The sequence below is a fragment of the Mus musculus genome, chromosome 8, assembly GCF_000001635.26.
Source record: "Mus musculus strain C57BL/6J chromosome 8, GRCm38.p6 C57BL/6J".
Lineage (NCBI taxonomy): Eukaryota > Metazoa > Chordata > Mammalia > Rodentia > Muridae > Mus > Mus musculus.
In genome coordinates, this window is record NC_000074.6 from 48,272,165 (window position 1) to 48,287,335 (window position 15,171).

General features: G+C 42.9%; 1 protein-coding gene across 26 annotated transcripts in view; it reads right to left on the minus strand.

Moving 5' to 3' along the window:
- Positions 1-15,171, minus strand: part of Tenm3 (teneurin transmembrane protein 3) — a 1,297,160-nt gene that overhangs the window by 46,500 nt on the left and 1,235,489 nt on the right. For 21 of the 26 annotated variants that reach the window (NM_011857.3, XM_006509405.3, XM_011242216.3 and 18 more), the window contains 4 exons: positions 14,969-14,989; positions 6,794-7,026; positions 5,503-5,657; positions 3,866-4,740 (listed from right to left, as the gene is read on the minus strand). In NM_011857.3, coding sequence (NP_035987.3) covers positions 3,866-4,740; positions 5,503-5,657; positions 6,794-7,026; positions 14,969-14,989 — 1,284 coding nt within the window. The remainder of the gene's footprint in view (positions 1-3,865; positions 4,741-5,502; positions 5,658-6,793; positions 7,027-14,968; positions 14,990-15,171) is intronic. The other 5 variants (NM_001145937.1, XM_006509407.4, XM_030243524.1 and 2 more) reach the window with 1 other exon arrangement.

Sequence of the window (15,171 nt, forward strand, 5' to 3'; positions counted from 1 at the left end):
CCGTTACAATCTTCTTGTGGTTTTGGTAAAACCCCAGCCATTGACAAACCCATCAAACCCCTTCTTTATGAACTTACCAAGTGTCTTTCTAACATCTGAGTTGGATACACGGTACTATAAAAATATGAATATTACCGAGACATCAGTTCGCTTGTAACTGCAAAAGCAGAGGGAGTCCTGAGGAGCTAGCTCTCTATAGGTAATAAGGGAGAGGGTCTGAAACCCACAAGTTCAAGTTGCCTATATGCAGCTTGTTAGAACAAGCTGTCAAGAGGAAGATGAAGGGTTAACATGGCCAAGACTGAGACTCTGAGGAAGGTGAGTGAGAAGGCCTGTCCTTGGGTATGTAACAAGAATGCTAGAAAGATGAGGGACTGGACTCTAGGGTAGTAATTGCAGGCTGGCTGGCTCCCCGAGTCCCCTGAGGAACACACGGAGGACACACACTATTGTTCTTTCTTATCTCTTTGTTTCCAACGAAGCAGCTAACTTTGATAGAGTAAATGCTAAGTAAGGACGGCTGCTAACAAGAAGAGACCATCCTAGACTATGCCATAGACAAGCAGCTAAATACAAAGCAACAGCAAAAGACTGCTGCTCTATCTCGGTGGCTGGGATAGAGTTAACTCTGCCATGGAAAAGCTCCAGGCTGATCATGTAAATGTGAGAACACTTGAGACACCTGCGGGGTTGGAGGATGGTTAACACTGGTCAAGAGACGAACAGCTAGCAGACAGCCAAGGTCAAGGCTGGAGTCAGAGATGGACAGGGCCAGGACTCAACCACTCCTAACTGGGTCATTCAAAAGTAGCACACGATTGTTTTCCTGGTTGGGCTAGGAGTGGGCAAGCACACATTATATGGTCCTTCCAGTGACTTGGGTCAGGAAAGCCCAGAGCCCAGCCGAGAAAGGTCCCAGCACTGTAAAAACAAACCGCTTCATCTTGTCAGCAACTCAGAGGTCCCATTTTATACTAGAACAGCCACAGAAACTGCTCCTCAAGGTCAGAATACAGAAAGCAGAAACTGGACAAGGCTCCTGTGAGCCTGTGAGTTGAAGTAGGGCCTAGGTTTGCCCGTTTCTCACCCCAAAGGTTCACAGACAAAAATGTGCTGTGCGTTGAGAATGTTAGCCATCCTTCAGCCTCCCAGGTGTTCCCAAGAGGACACGCACTCTGCGTGCGCTCAAGACTTGGAGAGGGGGCTTTATGGGTTCTGACCCTTGGAAGAAGTGGCCCCTTTCACCACAATGTACAGTAACGAGGATAAAAGTTGTCTCATTTGGACCTAGCAGAGTTCTGGATTCCTTAGGGTAACTCTTCTACTCTTGGATACCTTTAAAAAAAGCATATGAGGTTCTTAGCAACTTTAAAAATAATCTCTCTCTCTCTCTCTCTCTCTCTCTCTCTCTCTCTCTCTCTGGAAAGCCCTGGTGCTGTTTGTACTTTGATGTTTAACTCAACTTCTCGAAGAGGGGCTGCCTGCCTGAGGAGTGAATCATATACGCAGGACTTCATGTGACCCTTCTAATGAATTAAGAAACTAATCACTGGGCAACTAAGGAGGACTTCCGGGTGGGAGGGAGGAAGAGAAGGGGCAGGGGGGGGGGTTGGAGGGGACAGCAGGAGGACAAGATGTAGCTACTAGTAACCTCTGGTATAGGTGGCAAATCTGCCAGGATTCACCACTGGAGGATTTAGATTTCTAGGGCTTACAAGATTAGGATTCTAGTTGTGGCGCCCAGCGATTGAGTTACCATTGATTCTGAACTAAGTTTGTGGTGTTTTCCTTTTTAAATTTTTAAAAATCTTTCGCTGTTATTTCTCTGGCTACACTCTCTCATGGCTACACACAGGTGTCATGTGTGCATGTGTGCACTGTGTCAGACTAGAACACTGGTTCTCAGCCCTGCTTTCGGGGGTCGAATGACCCTTCCAAAGGGTCACATATCAGATGTCCTGCATAGTAAGTACTTAAATTACAATTCGTAACAGTAGCAAAATTACTGAAGTAGCAATAAAAATAATTTTATGGTTGGGGGGTCACCACCACATGAGGAACTGCATTTATGGATTACAGCATCAGGAATGGTCAGAACCACTGTACTGCAACAAAGCTTTTTCCTATTATAATCACAAGATTATCTTGCCAACTGGACCCCTGATTCTTGAAAGTGTTTTTATTCCTCAAAGGCAATATATTTTTTTTAAATAGAGATTTTTTTGTTCACCTTTTCTTTAAAAAAAAAAAAAAGAAAAGAAAAAGAAAATCCTAACCCAAATTTGTTTAAACTTCCTCACATCTCCCCACTGAAAAAGCGAGCGGTTTCTCTGATTTTCCAGGCTTCCATGGGCCCTCAGGAAACCATCCTGGCGGCTCCCAGTTTCCAGTCACCACACGGAGCACGGAGCAGTGTCACTTTCTGGACCCAACAAGGACATGTTCAAAAATGGCCCACAGAGCAGAGCTTGAGTCTTAGGCAGTACTGGGAACTTAGCCTCTATTTTCTCTCCCAGCTTTCAACTACAGTGAAACCCCACCCGAGGCGCCACCATCCGCAGAGGAGCTTCTAATGAGGACAGCTCTCCTGCCCAGACCCATCTAACGGGCTGCGCGCTCTCTCCGTGCCTTCTCCGTCTCTGGCAACAGAGCCCGCTATCACTTTGAAAGCCCTGCAAAGGAAGTGGCTTCCATTAACTTCCAATTTATTCCTTTCCTATTGCGATTCTGAAATGAGGAAAGAGGAATGCTAAGGACAGAATTTTAATGTAATTCTTCAATTGAAAAGGTTTGTTCCTCTGACAAAATCATGCTGCTGGAGAACATGCGCTTTATTAAAAGGGGACCTGTCGGAAAGAAAAGCCACTCCAACTACAGGGGGAACAAAGCCTTCTGCAGCGGATCCGCTCCAGAGTGGCTGTATGAAAAATATTTGTGTACAGGATGCCTTTTCTAGTGACTTCTGTTGTGATTTTAGACGTCTGTTCTTGGAGAAGAGACTTCTGCCTCAGCATGTCACTGTGAAAAAAATCACACTAAGGGACTCAAAATTTTCACCGCAAGCACCAGTTTGAATTTGTCAGCGCGTCTTGTCGGTGCATCTTACTGCGCATGTGCAGTGTTAGTCAAGTGAACCAGCAGTCGGGAATGACTTCACACACACCCACACACACCATAAAATATACAACAGCTCATTTTCATCTTCGCTCTCCCTGACCTCATGAAAATGTGACCAGGATGCAAATTGCCTGGGCCACTTCTCCACACAAATGCCCGGGCTACATCTGCCCCTTCTCCTACGCTTTCAAAATGGTGGCCAACGGTCCCGATGTGCATTTGGTTGCAAAGTCCTTCAAAGTGTGGCCTGCCTTCTCCAATAACTGATTATGGGAAGCTAAGCCCTCTATTTGATAAGAATAACATTTGCAGCGCCGAGGTAACCAGCTGAGTTCATTGTAAATGATTTTCAAAGATTTTTTTTCCTTCAGTGGAAGGTTCCGCCACAGTCAGCTTTTTATCAGCCTGGCAAATCTGAACCCAGAGGGGTTAGGCCTAAAACTAAAGCTGCGGATTGTCCTTTGAAAGGTCTGTCGCTAATCTGCTAAGTGTACTTGGAGCAAAATGTCAGTTCCCGAGGAGAGGTAAATTTACCATGGAGCTAAATGAAATTTAATCTCTGAGGCATTTCACATGTATGGGTCTCTTCCAGGGCTCTGCATCTAATTTTCATAATTTTGGCTTTTTTTTTTCCAAAGAGGGATCTAAAAATTACAGACACTTTAGCACCTCAATAATGTAGTATTATTATGGACTCTATTGTGATATCAATATTTTTATAATTGGGGTGAAAATTTCGTATACTTACTCAAAAAATGTTGTCCATCCAGTTTCGTCACTTTTGGTGGCTAAAAGCCCACTGTTGCCATGGTAAGTAAACAAAACCAGTTCCAGGCCCTGAGCGGTCATGCTTTTCAGACACCCGTTGGTGCCTATGGTCAACCATATCACCTGGTTATCAGGAGACACCACCCGCACCGGCATCCGATTCGGATCCCTTCGGATTCGGAGGGTGTTGCCATTGCTGTCAGTTACAGCGGTGACGTCATTGTCATTGCTGTAACTAAAATTATATAGGTAGTCACCCGTGACCAGGCTCACGGTGTACTGGTGAGTACCGTTGATGTCAAAGATGTAGAGCTCTTGATCAGTTGGAGAGGCAACTTCGTAAAAGTTCATTGAGTTCAGTAAAGGTTTATTCTTCGAAACGGCCCGGATCCTGATATTTCCCAGATCTGCAATGTACAGAGTGCCATCTGGCGAGGCGGCCAGGGAGGACGGCGCATTGAGTTTGGCATCTTTGGCGTAGCCGTCTCCGCTTTGGTAGCAGTCACAGTTGGCGTCGTTCTTGCAGTCACATTCCGAAGGTATCCCAGCCACTAAGGAGATCTCCCCGTCTGTCGTGACCTGCCTTATTCGGTTGATCTTCTTCTCATCAGTTTCCGTGATGTAAAGGACCCCGCTGTAGGACACAGCAATGGCCGTGGCTGACTCCAGGGTGGTCTGAACCGCGTGCTTCCCCACCGGGTATTCCACTCCAGGGACCTGACAGTGCATGGGCCGCCCGGCAGCGATGCGGACCTGACGGTTTTCAGTGATCTGTAAAACTACGTTATTATCCAGGACGTAGATGGAGTTATCCATGGGGTTGATCGCGAGGTCAGTGGGCCATTCCAGACGCACCTTAAGAAGAAATATCTTGGTTAGTGTCAGCTACTAAGCTGCAGTTAATTTGCTAGAAGAACAAATTAGACCATTTAGAGAAGTTAGCCTTAATTTTATAAACTGTTTTAAAATAGTTTTCATTTCAATATCCATGGTCAAACAAACCTAAAAATCTGGAGTAGAGATGAATATCGGACATAACATCTTATTTAAAGATGCAGTCGGTGCATGGAAAGATTTGCTGGTTTTGAGACAGCAAATGCACTTCTATGCAGTGAGTCAGTTATTGCTGAGATATGAACACATATGCTCCTTTTAGTAATAGCAGCCAAATGCCAGGGCTTCCTAGGTTATGAATACATTAGTGTTCCATTGTGTTCTCAATCAGGCCAATAGTTAAGTTCCTAATTCTAAATATAAGCCCCTTGGGACTAATCATAGTGTGTTTTCTCTTGTACTCAAGGAGCCCGTGCAATCAAAAGATTAGGGATTTAAGCTGTTTTGTTCTTTTTGGAGTATCTGCATGCTGCTACGTTAGTGGGATTTTATTACACAGGCTTAGCATTTCTTAGAGCTAATTGTTCCGTCTTTCACCGAATTCATCAAAACGCAGACTCACAGAAGACTATATGTTTAAACAGAACAGTTGTATTCTAGCCACTCCCATCCCTGAGAGACGGAACTTAACATGGCGGTACCACCGGCTACCTGAGACAGATCATTGACAGAGCAAGTGAAGTCACTCAGAAGCAAGACAGAAAGCTTGGCTTAGCACAGTACCTGGCTGATATGCATGCTAGTATCACAGGTTAAAGGTCGAGCTGACGTGAGGTCGTTGGAGCCCAGGAGAGTTGATATGATTCCATTTTGATCAACCTTTCTGATCATGGTTCCATCAACAAAGTAGATCAGTCCGTTCTTATCGATTGCCATTCCTTTATTGACGAGAAGAAAGTGTTACTATTTTTTTTTTCATTATTAATTTTGGTTAAACCCTTAGGCCTAGTGACAAATTCAAAGCTTATCCCTGGTAATAAAATGAATGCTAGGTAAGATTGTTGATTGTAAAATCTTAAGAAAAGATAGGGGGAAAAAATCTCCCACACAGGCATTTACAATTCAATTACATTTATATAAAGAAACAAAACAAAGAATTCAAACCTCCAAGGGTCTCGATCAAGTTTAAGAACTTCCTAGGTATGGAACCTGTATGCTTCCAATACGAAATAACGTCTACAGTCCCAAGGTAGGCCGTGCATTAGAGAGACAGGCTTAGATTCTATTAGAGTCATGACACTCTTTCCAACAAAGACGGAACCGAGCTGAGGTTAGTGTTTAGCTGACCTTCTTACAATGAAATCTGCCATTATGAATAATTCAGTATAGCAAATATTTTTTTTTTCCAGCCCGGGCTCACACAATCCTCCCTGGTTATAATGAAAATCAAAAAGTTTCCGAACCGAATGGCATTGTAACGGATGGGCGTAATACTTGAGCGAGAGTCAATCTTGACTCCTTTAAAGCTTTTATTGCACAGGACTTTTAGCCCATTACCTCCCCAAATTCCTCATAGCAAGCAGTTTTTCCCATGGCATAGAGACAAAAGTTGAACAGCTCTGAAGTGGTAAGGGCTAACAGGGTTGCTTAGCGATGGTTTGTACAGAGGCCTGGGACGTATTCACAACAAGGAAATTCCAGGACAATGAAGGAATCTGGAGTTTAATAGGACGTGACATGAATGATAGAGTATGGCTTCGGTCTTTGAAAAAAATTGTTGGACAAAAAAATTGTACGATGAGTTCTGTCTTTAAGAAGTCCAAACTCTTACATTTACCGTTAAAAAAAAAAAAAAAAATCAAGTTAGTTAGCTTCTAGCAGTTACATGCCAGATGGCTTTTAAAACAGTAGATGTGATGCAGCTTTCAAGAACACGGTGATAAAATGTTAGACTCAGCATTAAACAATCAGGTACTAGTTGCATTTTATATATAAGAATACGATGATTTAATATAAATGTATAAATGTAATAAAATATAGAAAGGAAAGAAGGAAAGCTGATACATTCAAGTACCTTTGGGACTCATGAGCGTTGCTTCCACAGCCTTGCCTCCATCCCCACACCTGGCCTCGTCAAAGGGAAGGCACTGTTCCCCGGTCCCTGCCACCACTTCAGCGTTTTTAGTCAGGTCTTTGGCTCCCGTGAGTGATTTCGGCCGATAGATTCTGCGGGTGTTAGTATCAGAGACGTACAAATCTCCGGTGACTGGGTCCGTAGCCAGGTAGTATCTGTGAGCTGGGTTGCTACTGTAAAAAAGATTCACATGCAAACATTAGGTGAGAGCCACTCCTTGTACGCAGAGGGAGATGAAAAGGGAGATAAAACACAGCACGGGCTCCAGTGTTTATGAACTGCAGCCCAATGCCACAGGCTAGACCAAGACCAGGGCCAGTGAGAACGACATAAGAGACTGTGATGTAGCAAGTCTCTGATGTGAGGTATGTTTGAGTCTGTGATATTTTTCTTTCTGACTTGATGTTGCAGACTCAACAACTTACTATCAGCCATGATTTTAATGTAATTATTATTATTATGTTTTATGTTTTACGTGTATGGATGTTTTGCCTGCGAGTAGTGTGTGTGTTCCACATGCATGCCTGGTGCCACAGGAGGCCAGAAGAGGGCATCAGATCCCTGGAACTGGAGTGGCAGACTGTTGGGAGCTGCCCTGAAGATGAGCAATTAAAGCTGGGTCCTCTGAGAGAACAAGGGCTCTTAAATGTGGAGTCAACTGTCCAGTCCCTAGTCACAGCCATTCTTAAAAGCAATAACTCTGGAGTTCTGCTGGAGCCTAAAACAAGCAAGCAAGTTCTCCCCCCCCCCCCCCCCCCCAGGGGACAGATGAAGTTTACTCCAAGGACCTCTCTGGCACCTTCCTCACTGACCCGCTTCGTGACTACTGTTAGGAATTGTCACTTTGCTTTTGCTATAAAACCACAAAAAAAAAAAAAAAATCCTACCTTGCAAAGGTAGCATCGTGACCACCTTAGCTGCTCTGTCACAATCCAGAAAAGCAAATGATGCTGATACAGTGTCTGTTCAGAACTATGGGGTTAAGTGACATTCCAAGGCATTCTTAGGAATGTGACTTTTAGATTGGGTACAAATATGGCTGTTCTGGAAAAGGCTAGAAGTAGTTTGGATTACTTGGTTTTTCAGGGAAGATGGTAAATACTAAATAATATGTGTCTTTTAATATTGAACTTGGTATTTATTTTCTCTATCTCATCCCCCTTCTCTCTTCCTTCCATCTCTTCACAGAAACACAAGAGTCACACTCTTTTTTACCCTTGTTTTATATCTGAACATCTGTGAGATTGTGTCTCTTGGAAATGTCAGAGATGGCATACATGAGGTCTCATCAACATGGCTGCCTGAGCACAGCCCGAACAGGGACGGCATCAATACACATGCTAACATAGCATGGGGGAAGGTTGTGAGGCCTCAGGCCTACACACAGCACTACAGGGAGCTAAAGAAGGCTGAGATCAGGAGAAATAATGGTCTTCCCAGGGAAGACCACACCAATTGATCACACACACACACACCCCTACCACCACCACCACCACCACCACCACCAATTAAAGAAACAGAAGCCATTGATTTCAAAGAACACAAGGAAGGAATTCATATGAATTTGGAGGGTAGAAAGAGAGGAGGGAAATGATGTAATTATATTATAATCTCAAAAAATTATTAAAAACATGGAGTATAAGCATAGCGTGAACATTTGAATTATAAAAGTGGCACAGTAGGTTTTTTTTATTACTATGTTAAACTGTTAGGAGACAATTCTCATTTGTTAAAGTTCTTTTTAGTTAGTTTTTCATGCACATGTGTGTATGGTATATGTGTGCGTGTGCATGTGTGTACTGATGTGGCATGCTGCCTTCTAATGTCTACCTCTGTGGTTTTATCTATCTATCTATCTATCTATCTATCTATCTATCTATCTATCTATCTATCTATCTATCTATCTATTGAGACAGAGGCTCTCACTGGATCTGGAGCTTAGAAAGTCAGCTAAAAGAACTGCCCAGGGAGGTCCTGAGATCCACCTGCCTCTGCCCCCCATTGCCAGAGGTCCAGGCATGTACAAATGTGTCCAGTTTTCATGTGGGTGCTGGAGGTTTCATCCCAGGCCGTCATCCTGAGCAGTATTACTTACGGCACCGCCTCCAGTCTCATGTTTTTTTATGAGTGGTGAACGTGTACACTTCAGTCCAAGAGGTTTTTCTTACAATAGCAGGTTATAATTTCTACTAGTGTTTCTCCCACTGGTAGGGGAGCATAGAGGACACACTCAGCAAGAATCCACTATTCTTAATATTTGCTCTTGTCCTGTCTACTGTGACATTTCAATATGCCTTTCATAATGCTATAAGGTCTGATTTACTTCCTGAAAATGTTAGGGGGAAACGTTTCAGAATGTGAATAGATTCAAGTTTGCTTACTTCTGCTGGCGCATCAGCAATTTGGAATACACTAAAGCATTAGAGTGATGTCCGGGCTCATCTTAAGAGGTCTGTTAGTTGTTTCAAGGGTAATTCTAGCGAGGTTATAATTATGCATACTTTTTGATTATGTCCTTTGTTTTGATACATTAGATTTTGTCTATCTGAGTATTGGCAGCCTACTTTCCAGCCATAGGCCATGAAATTTCTTGGTGCAAAACCAATGCACGTTCAAGGTGAGAGCTGTACTTTGATTGACACCACTATCATTTACTTGGGTGGCAATGTCACATGTCCGTGGGGCTGGGGAGTTGGGGTTAGATCTGCAGTATAATGAATGCATCTCCTACCTTCCTCAACACACAGGTGCCTCATTTTCTATTTTCTCTTGAGACATGGTCTCATATAACCTAGGTTGGCCTTGAACTCACAATGTAGCCAACCTGGCTACAAACTCATTGTCTACCTCCCTCTGCTTCTGCTGTGCTGGGATTACAGTTTGCATTGGGGTCCTGCAGACACAGACACTTTCTAATCAAACAGCACAGCTTTATCTGATGAGGGCAAGGCTCACTGTGCACACGATTCTACTGTCTAGAGCATCGTGGGCGAGCTCATGGTCCGAGAGTGGAGGCGCAGCACCAGCTGGCAAAAGACAGCGATTCCTAACACCCTAGCGTCACATAGGTGGGAAACATCTCTACAGAACTTCTAAAATAGAACAAAAATGATACCAGCATTGACATGACAGCACGGATGGGGGAATTTTACAAGGTCCAACACCTAGATGAAGAGTTACAGGCAACCAACGGAGGGAGGAAGTGGGGAAGGGTCGGGGAAGGGAGGGAGAGTACGAATCTATCAGTTCTCTTCCTGGATGAACTCTCTGATGGGTTATCTAATCCCAAGTGCTCAGCTGTAAACACATGTACACATGAGCCACACGGTATGGACTCAGCGCACACACGGACACACACAAACACACACACATGCATACATATATACATAATAACAACAACAACAATAATAATAATGAAGTCACAAATTTGAGGGAGCACAGGACTGGTAAGTGGGAGATGTAGAAATTATATAAATATAGCATTCATGTGTAAAACTCTAAAAACCAAAATGAAATAAGAGCCCTCTCCCCAAAACAGGTTAAAAGTGAGTTTGGAAATTTTTAGTTGACAGACAGATGACAGAGGATTTCTGAATCACATACACAAGAGGAGTTTGACTCGAGATCATTTGATTTTTAAGCCTGAAGAGTTCCCTGACAGGGGCACTAGAAGCTGTTCTCTAGTGGCCCAGAGGTCATGGAGGGGCTGGCGTTTTGGTACAGAGGGGCTGTGAGCGTCAGGTGACAAGTGTGTCTAGTATGTAATCCACGGTCACGCTGACTGGAAGCTGTCTACAGTTGGCCACAAGGCACAGGGATTTACAAAGACCATGTTTTGGGGGAAACGTGTTCAGCAGTGGAAGCACAGAGCATTTCTCTGAGATTGTCTAAGATTTTGCTGTTTCAAAAGGGCTTAAAATGACAGTTGTGACTAATAGCAAAAAGCAAGAAAGCGAACTCAAGCGGACATCTTCTGTATACCGCCCCTCGATTCTGAACTTATCCAGGATGACCCAGATGCCAGTTATCAAGGCATCTTCCCTATAGCCTTGTCAATTACACACAGATCCAGGGGCGAGAGCAGGCTGGTTACACTCATTTATTTTCTCGTTAATTCAGCCGTCTTAGATGAGGGAGACACTTGCGGAGAATGGCTCAGAGAACACACACTATTTAACGCTTTTTCCTTTTCACTTGGAAACTGTGCCACAGCTCTCAGCACACAAAGCAATAGAAGAAGCATAACAAATTCTGCCTATGTAGAAAAGCAACACTGCCTATTTCATGGTAACCAGAAGACTGGGTGACTGTAAACTGGGATCGCTTACAAATTTTAACTTGGAATTTAAGGAATCTGAACAGGGATAAGACAAAATTTACTCTCTTACTAAAGTAGTAAACATGGGGCGGGTGTGTGGTGTGTGTGTGATGTTTAGAATATCAAATAGAATCCCATTTTGTAATCATTCTAGTATTACCACTTAAGTAAAACATCAAATGATAACTGAATATGACTAAATATAACTAAGGAATGTTATTTTATAGACTATTTTAGAAGTACTTAAGAACTTGGCATGATAGCATCCTATTTGAATCTTTAAGCAATAAGACTATGTCTTAATAGTCTTGGCCAGTATTTTTATTATGGTTTCCATTAGTATAATTAAGGACAGTTTATGGTGTGGAGGTATAGGAAGAGGACCGGAAGCAGATATTCTATATGCACTGAGTTGTCTACAATTGACAGTGCCATCCCTCTATAGAGAATTAGGACATTGTGTGATTTCCTTTCTTCCTACCACTTGCTCCTGAGTCACTCATGACTGCTCTGCCACGCAGGAAAGAGAGGCTTAATGAAAGCCAGGCTAGCAAACAGGAAGACATTTCTGACAGGCATTCATTTCCTTCCGGAGTTCATTTCCTTCCTTCCGCCATTCTTTCCTTTAAAAAGTCTTTCTTCTTGCACTGAGTATGGAAAGGAGGGCTTCACCCATACAGGGCAAGCACTCCTCTGCTGAGCCACTCCCAAGCCTTCTATCCATTTTTACCTCTGAGGGGGCCTCAGTGACTGACCCAGGCTGACCTTAAACTTGTGCTGCTCCGGACTCAGCCTCCTGGGATTACAGGCCTGTGTCCCTGGGCTTGGAAATAATTTCATAAAAATAAGGAAGCTCTAATGAATTTAAATATTTTGATCTTCCTCAGGTCATTTCAGATAGTTATTAAACACACATTAATCTCATCCGTGATGTTGTTATCTGTTTCGTACATTTTCCTACACTTTGGCTTTTCTTCTGCTCGCTTTGTAGGCATTGGTGGCTGTAAATTTACAGTGGTCTGATCTGGTGCCTCAGCCTCCCAAGTGCTGGGATCAGAGGCATGTGCCCCTGGGTGAGGCTCTCGCTCATCTTTCTAACTACACAGAAGGTATAACCTCTCCACTGTTAGGCTTCCTAAGGCTGACTTCTCTTAGGTATGCTGATACTCATGGTCTGGGGCATCAACTTCCTAAGTGATCTTATCATGCACATTAATATTCCTAAAAGGTCACTCTGAACATGCCACTTGTTCATGACCCTAAACTATTTCCCCACTCTGAGCCATCTATTTTCAGCTAGCTCATAGAGGCCCTCAGCAAGCTAACCCTAACTGGCTTTGCCCTGCCCCTCATTGCTACCCGCACAAATTCCTGCTTTATTTGGACAGGTCTGGTTACTCTTGGAATATCTGGCTTACTCTGTCTTAGACCCCCATATCTTTATTTACTCTCTACCGTTTTCCCATCCTGTGAATGTCTTTCTTCTTCCTGTTCTGATTAAGCAGATTTTATTTTTAGATCTAGCTCAAATATCAACACTTTCTGGAAACTTCCTTACTATGCCAGGATTACCTAGTTTTGTTTTCTGCCAAGAACCATGTTCACGGGATAGTTGTATACATCATGCCATGTTAAAAAATAATACTGATGATGTCAGTTGGTCACACGTATGTCTAGTTTGTTATTATATGTGAGCTTGTCTGAGAGCTTTGTCTTAGATTATTACCATTCCTCAAAGCGTCTGGCATGTGGGGACTGATTATTTAATACTGTTAGTTTTAATGTTCATGAGTGGCAATTCACAACCCAAAGGTCCTGCCCAGGTAGCATAGAAAGGAAACGTAGGAGCTCAAATGTGGTCAGGATGACACACAGAGGAAGTGACAGAGGACTAGGCGAAGGGGAATACAGGAAGTGTCATAGCCTAGTGCCATGATTGACTTCATATTTTATGGCCGTATGCATAACAACAGAAGTCCAAACAGAGAGTCTCTTTTCAGAGATGGCAGATGTAGGTAACTTGCAAATGACTGTGGAATAAGTCTAGGCTTTTGTGCATTTGTAGCAAGTCTCCCTATAGAATCCTAGCCATGGGGAACATATTAAAAATGGTACAGGGGAAAGAACATGCACACGAGAGGGGTTCAAATCTCTGCTTCACGTTTCTTAGTTGTGTATCCTGGGATGGGATGTAATGCCTTCCAGCCTCCATTACCTCATGTGTAACCTGAGGGATTACTGTGCGGCTCTCTAATAACATACAAAAAGCATCTGGCTTGGTGCCTGGCATCTAATGGGCCAGCTTGTTAAAAGGCAGGCTTTCCCAGTCTGTTCTGTATCGCCTGCAGCGGATTCACATGCCGCTCGCTGTCTGTCTTTCCTCTTCTTTCCATAGATACTGAGAAAAGAAGCAGAAAGGTGTTGATATTCTGCCTTGGCTTCTCAAAGCATGCTCGGCGTTCAGGGGAGATTCGGTGTTAATCTTTAGCATGTGGACTGGGCCATTTAGTTGAAAGTGTAAGATCAATATAGAATCTTAGGGAAGGGTCCTGGGACCATGCCTGGGTATTCTGATCTGCAACAGTTACATCTGTCGGCAGGACTCCACTTTTCGCTAGTTGTCAATCTCTACAATGGTTTCAGTGAGTTATACTGACCTACTCATCTAAGATATCTGATGTAAAATATCATTGCCTTTTTAATATATTAGATATTTTAATGGTCAAACTAGATCTGGCATGTCTAACCCTGGCTTTAACTAGCTTTTGTTTAAAACTTCAAAGCCTCTTCTGTATTTTTTCCCTCCTGTCTTTAAAGAGTGGCTGCTAGAAAAGTATTCTGACAAGGTTTCACTGTATGTAACCTCTTCAGGCAAGCATACCCATCAATGAGATAGGAAAACTTTTGGACTGATGGTACTCTGTATTCATCTTTAGCCTTGAAGAGAGCCTTTCTCCTCATAATAATGACACACACACACACACACACACACACACACACACACATACCAAAAAAAACCAAAACAACAACAACAACAAAACAAAAAAACCCTCCATTGCTTCTTGAACCTAGTAACTCTTCTAATTTGGGAAGATTAGAAATCATAGGCCAAGAAGAACATAGGGAGTGATGTAGAGGAGGAAACCTTTCCAAGCTCAGCACTATGTTCATATTGATCAGACAGATATTTAAGTTTATAAAATTTGCCAGGTGGTAGTGGTACACGCCTTTAATCCCAGCACTAGGGAGGCAGAGGCAGGCAGCTTTCTGAGTGAGGCCAGCCTGAGCTACAGAGTTAGTTCAAGGACAGCCAGGGATATAGAGAAACCCTGTCTCAAAACAACAAACAAACAAAAATTTTAGCATAGTACAATATTTTCAGATTATTTTTCTCAAATTGTTTCCCAAACTGAAACAGCTTTGTGCCCAATGAGACATGATCTGTCCTGGGTACTGGTCAAATTATCCTACTTCATTAAACTTTGCTCTGTTTCAAATTTCGTTCTGTTTCAGAAGGCTTAGGTTACATTAAGTCCGAAACTGCACATTTGAATTCTCTGTGACAAGACTTTTCTAAAAAACGAGCCAACTTGAAAATAATTTCTAAAATTCTATCACACAATATATTTTGCAGTAAGTTGTGTAGTTGTCCAATCAGGCAGTTTTAATTCCTTAATGTCCTGTGATTCTGAGTTCCCGCTTAAGATGGTGTCATTAAAAACAATTTCAGAGAGTCACATTGAAACATAAAAAAGGACATTGGAAAATATGCAAGAACCTTTAAGCAGGGTGCTTACCTATGTCTAAAATCTTTATTTCTTGGTGGAAGCAGATAAAAGAAAGGTAGAAAAAGAAAGAGTTAGAAAAGGCTTCTGAAATACAATGAGATCAACCGTGGGCTTTAATTACTTGTATGGAAAATTGCAAGCTGAGGAAACACTGGTAATGAACTTTGTAGGCAAAATCTTATCAAACTGCCGTCAGGGCTGCTGGTGGATTC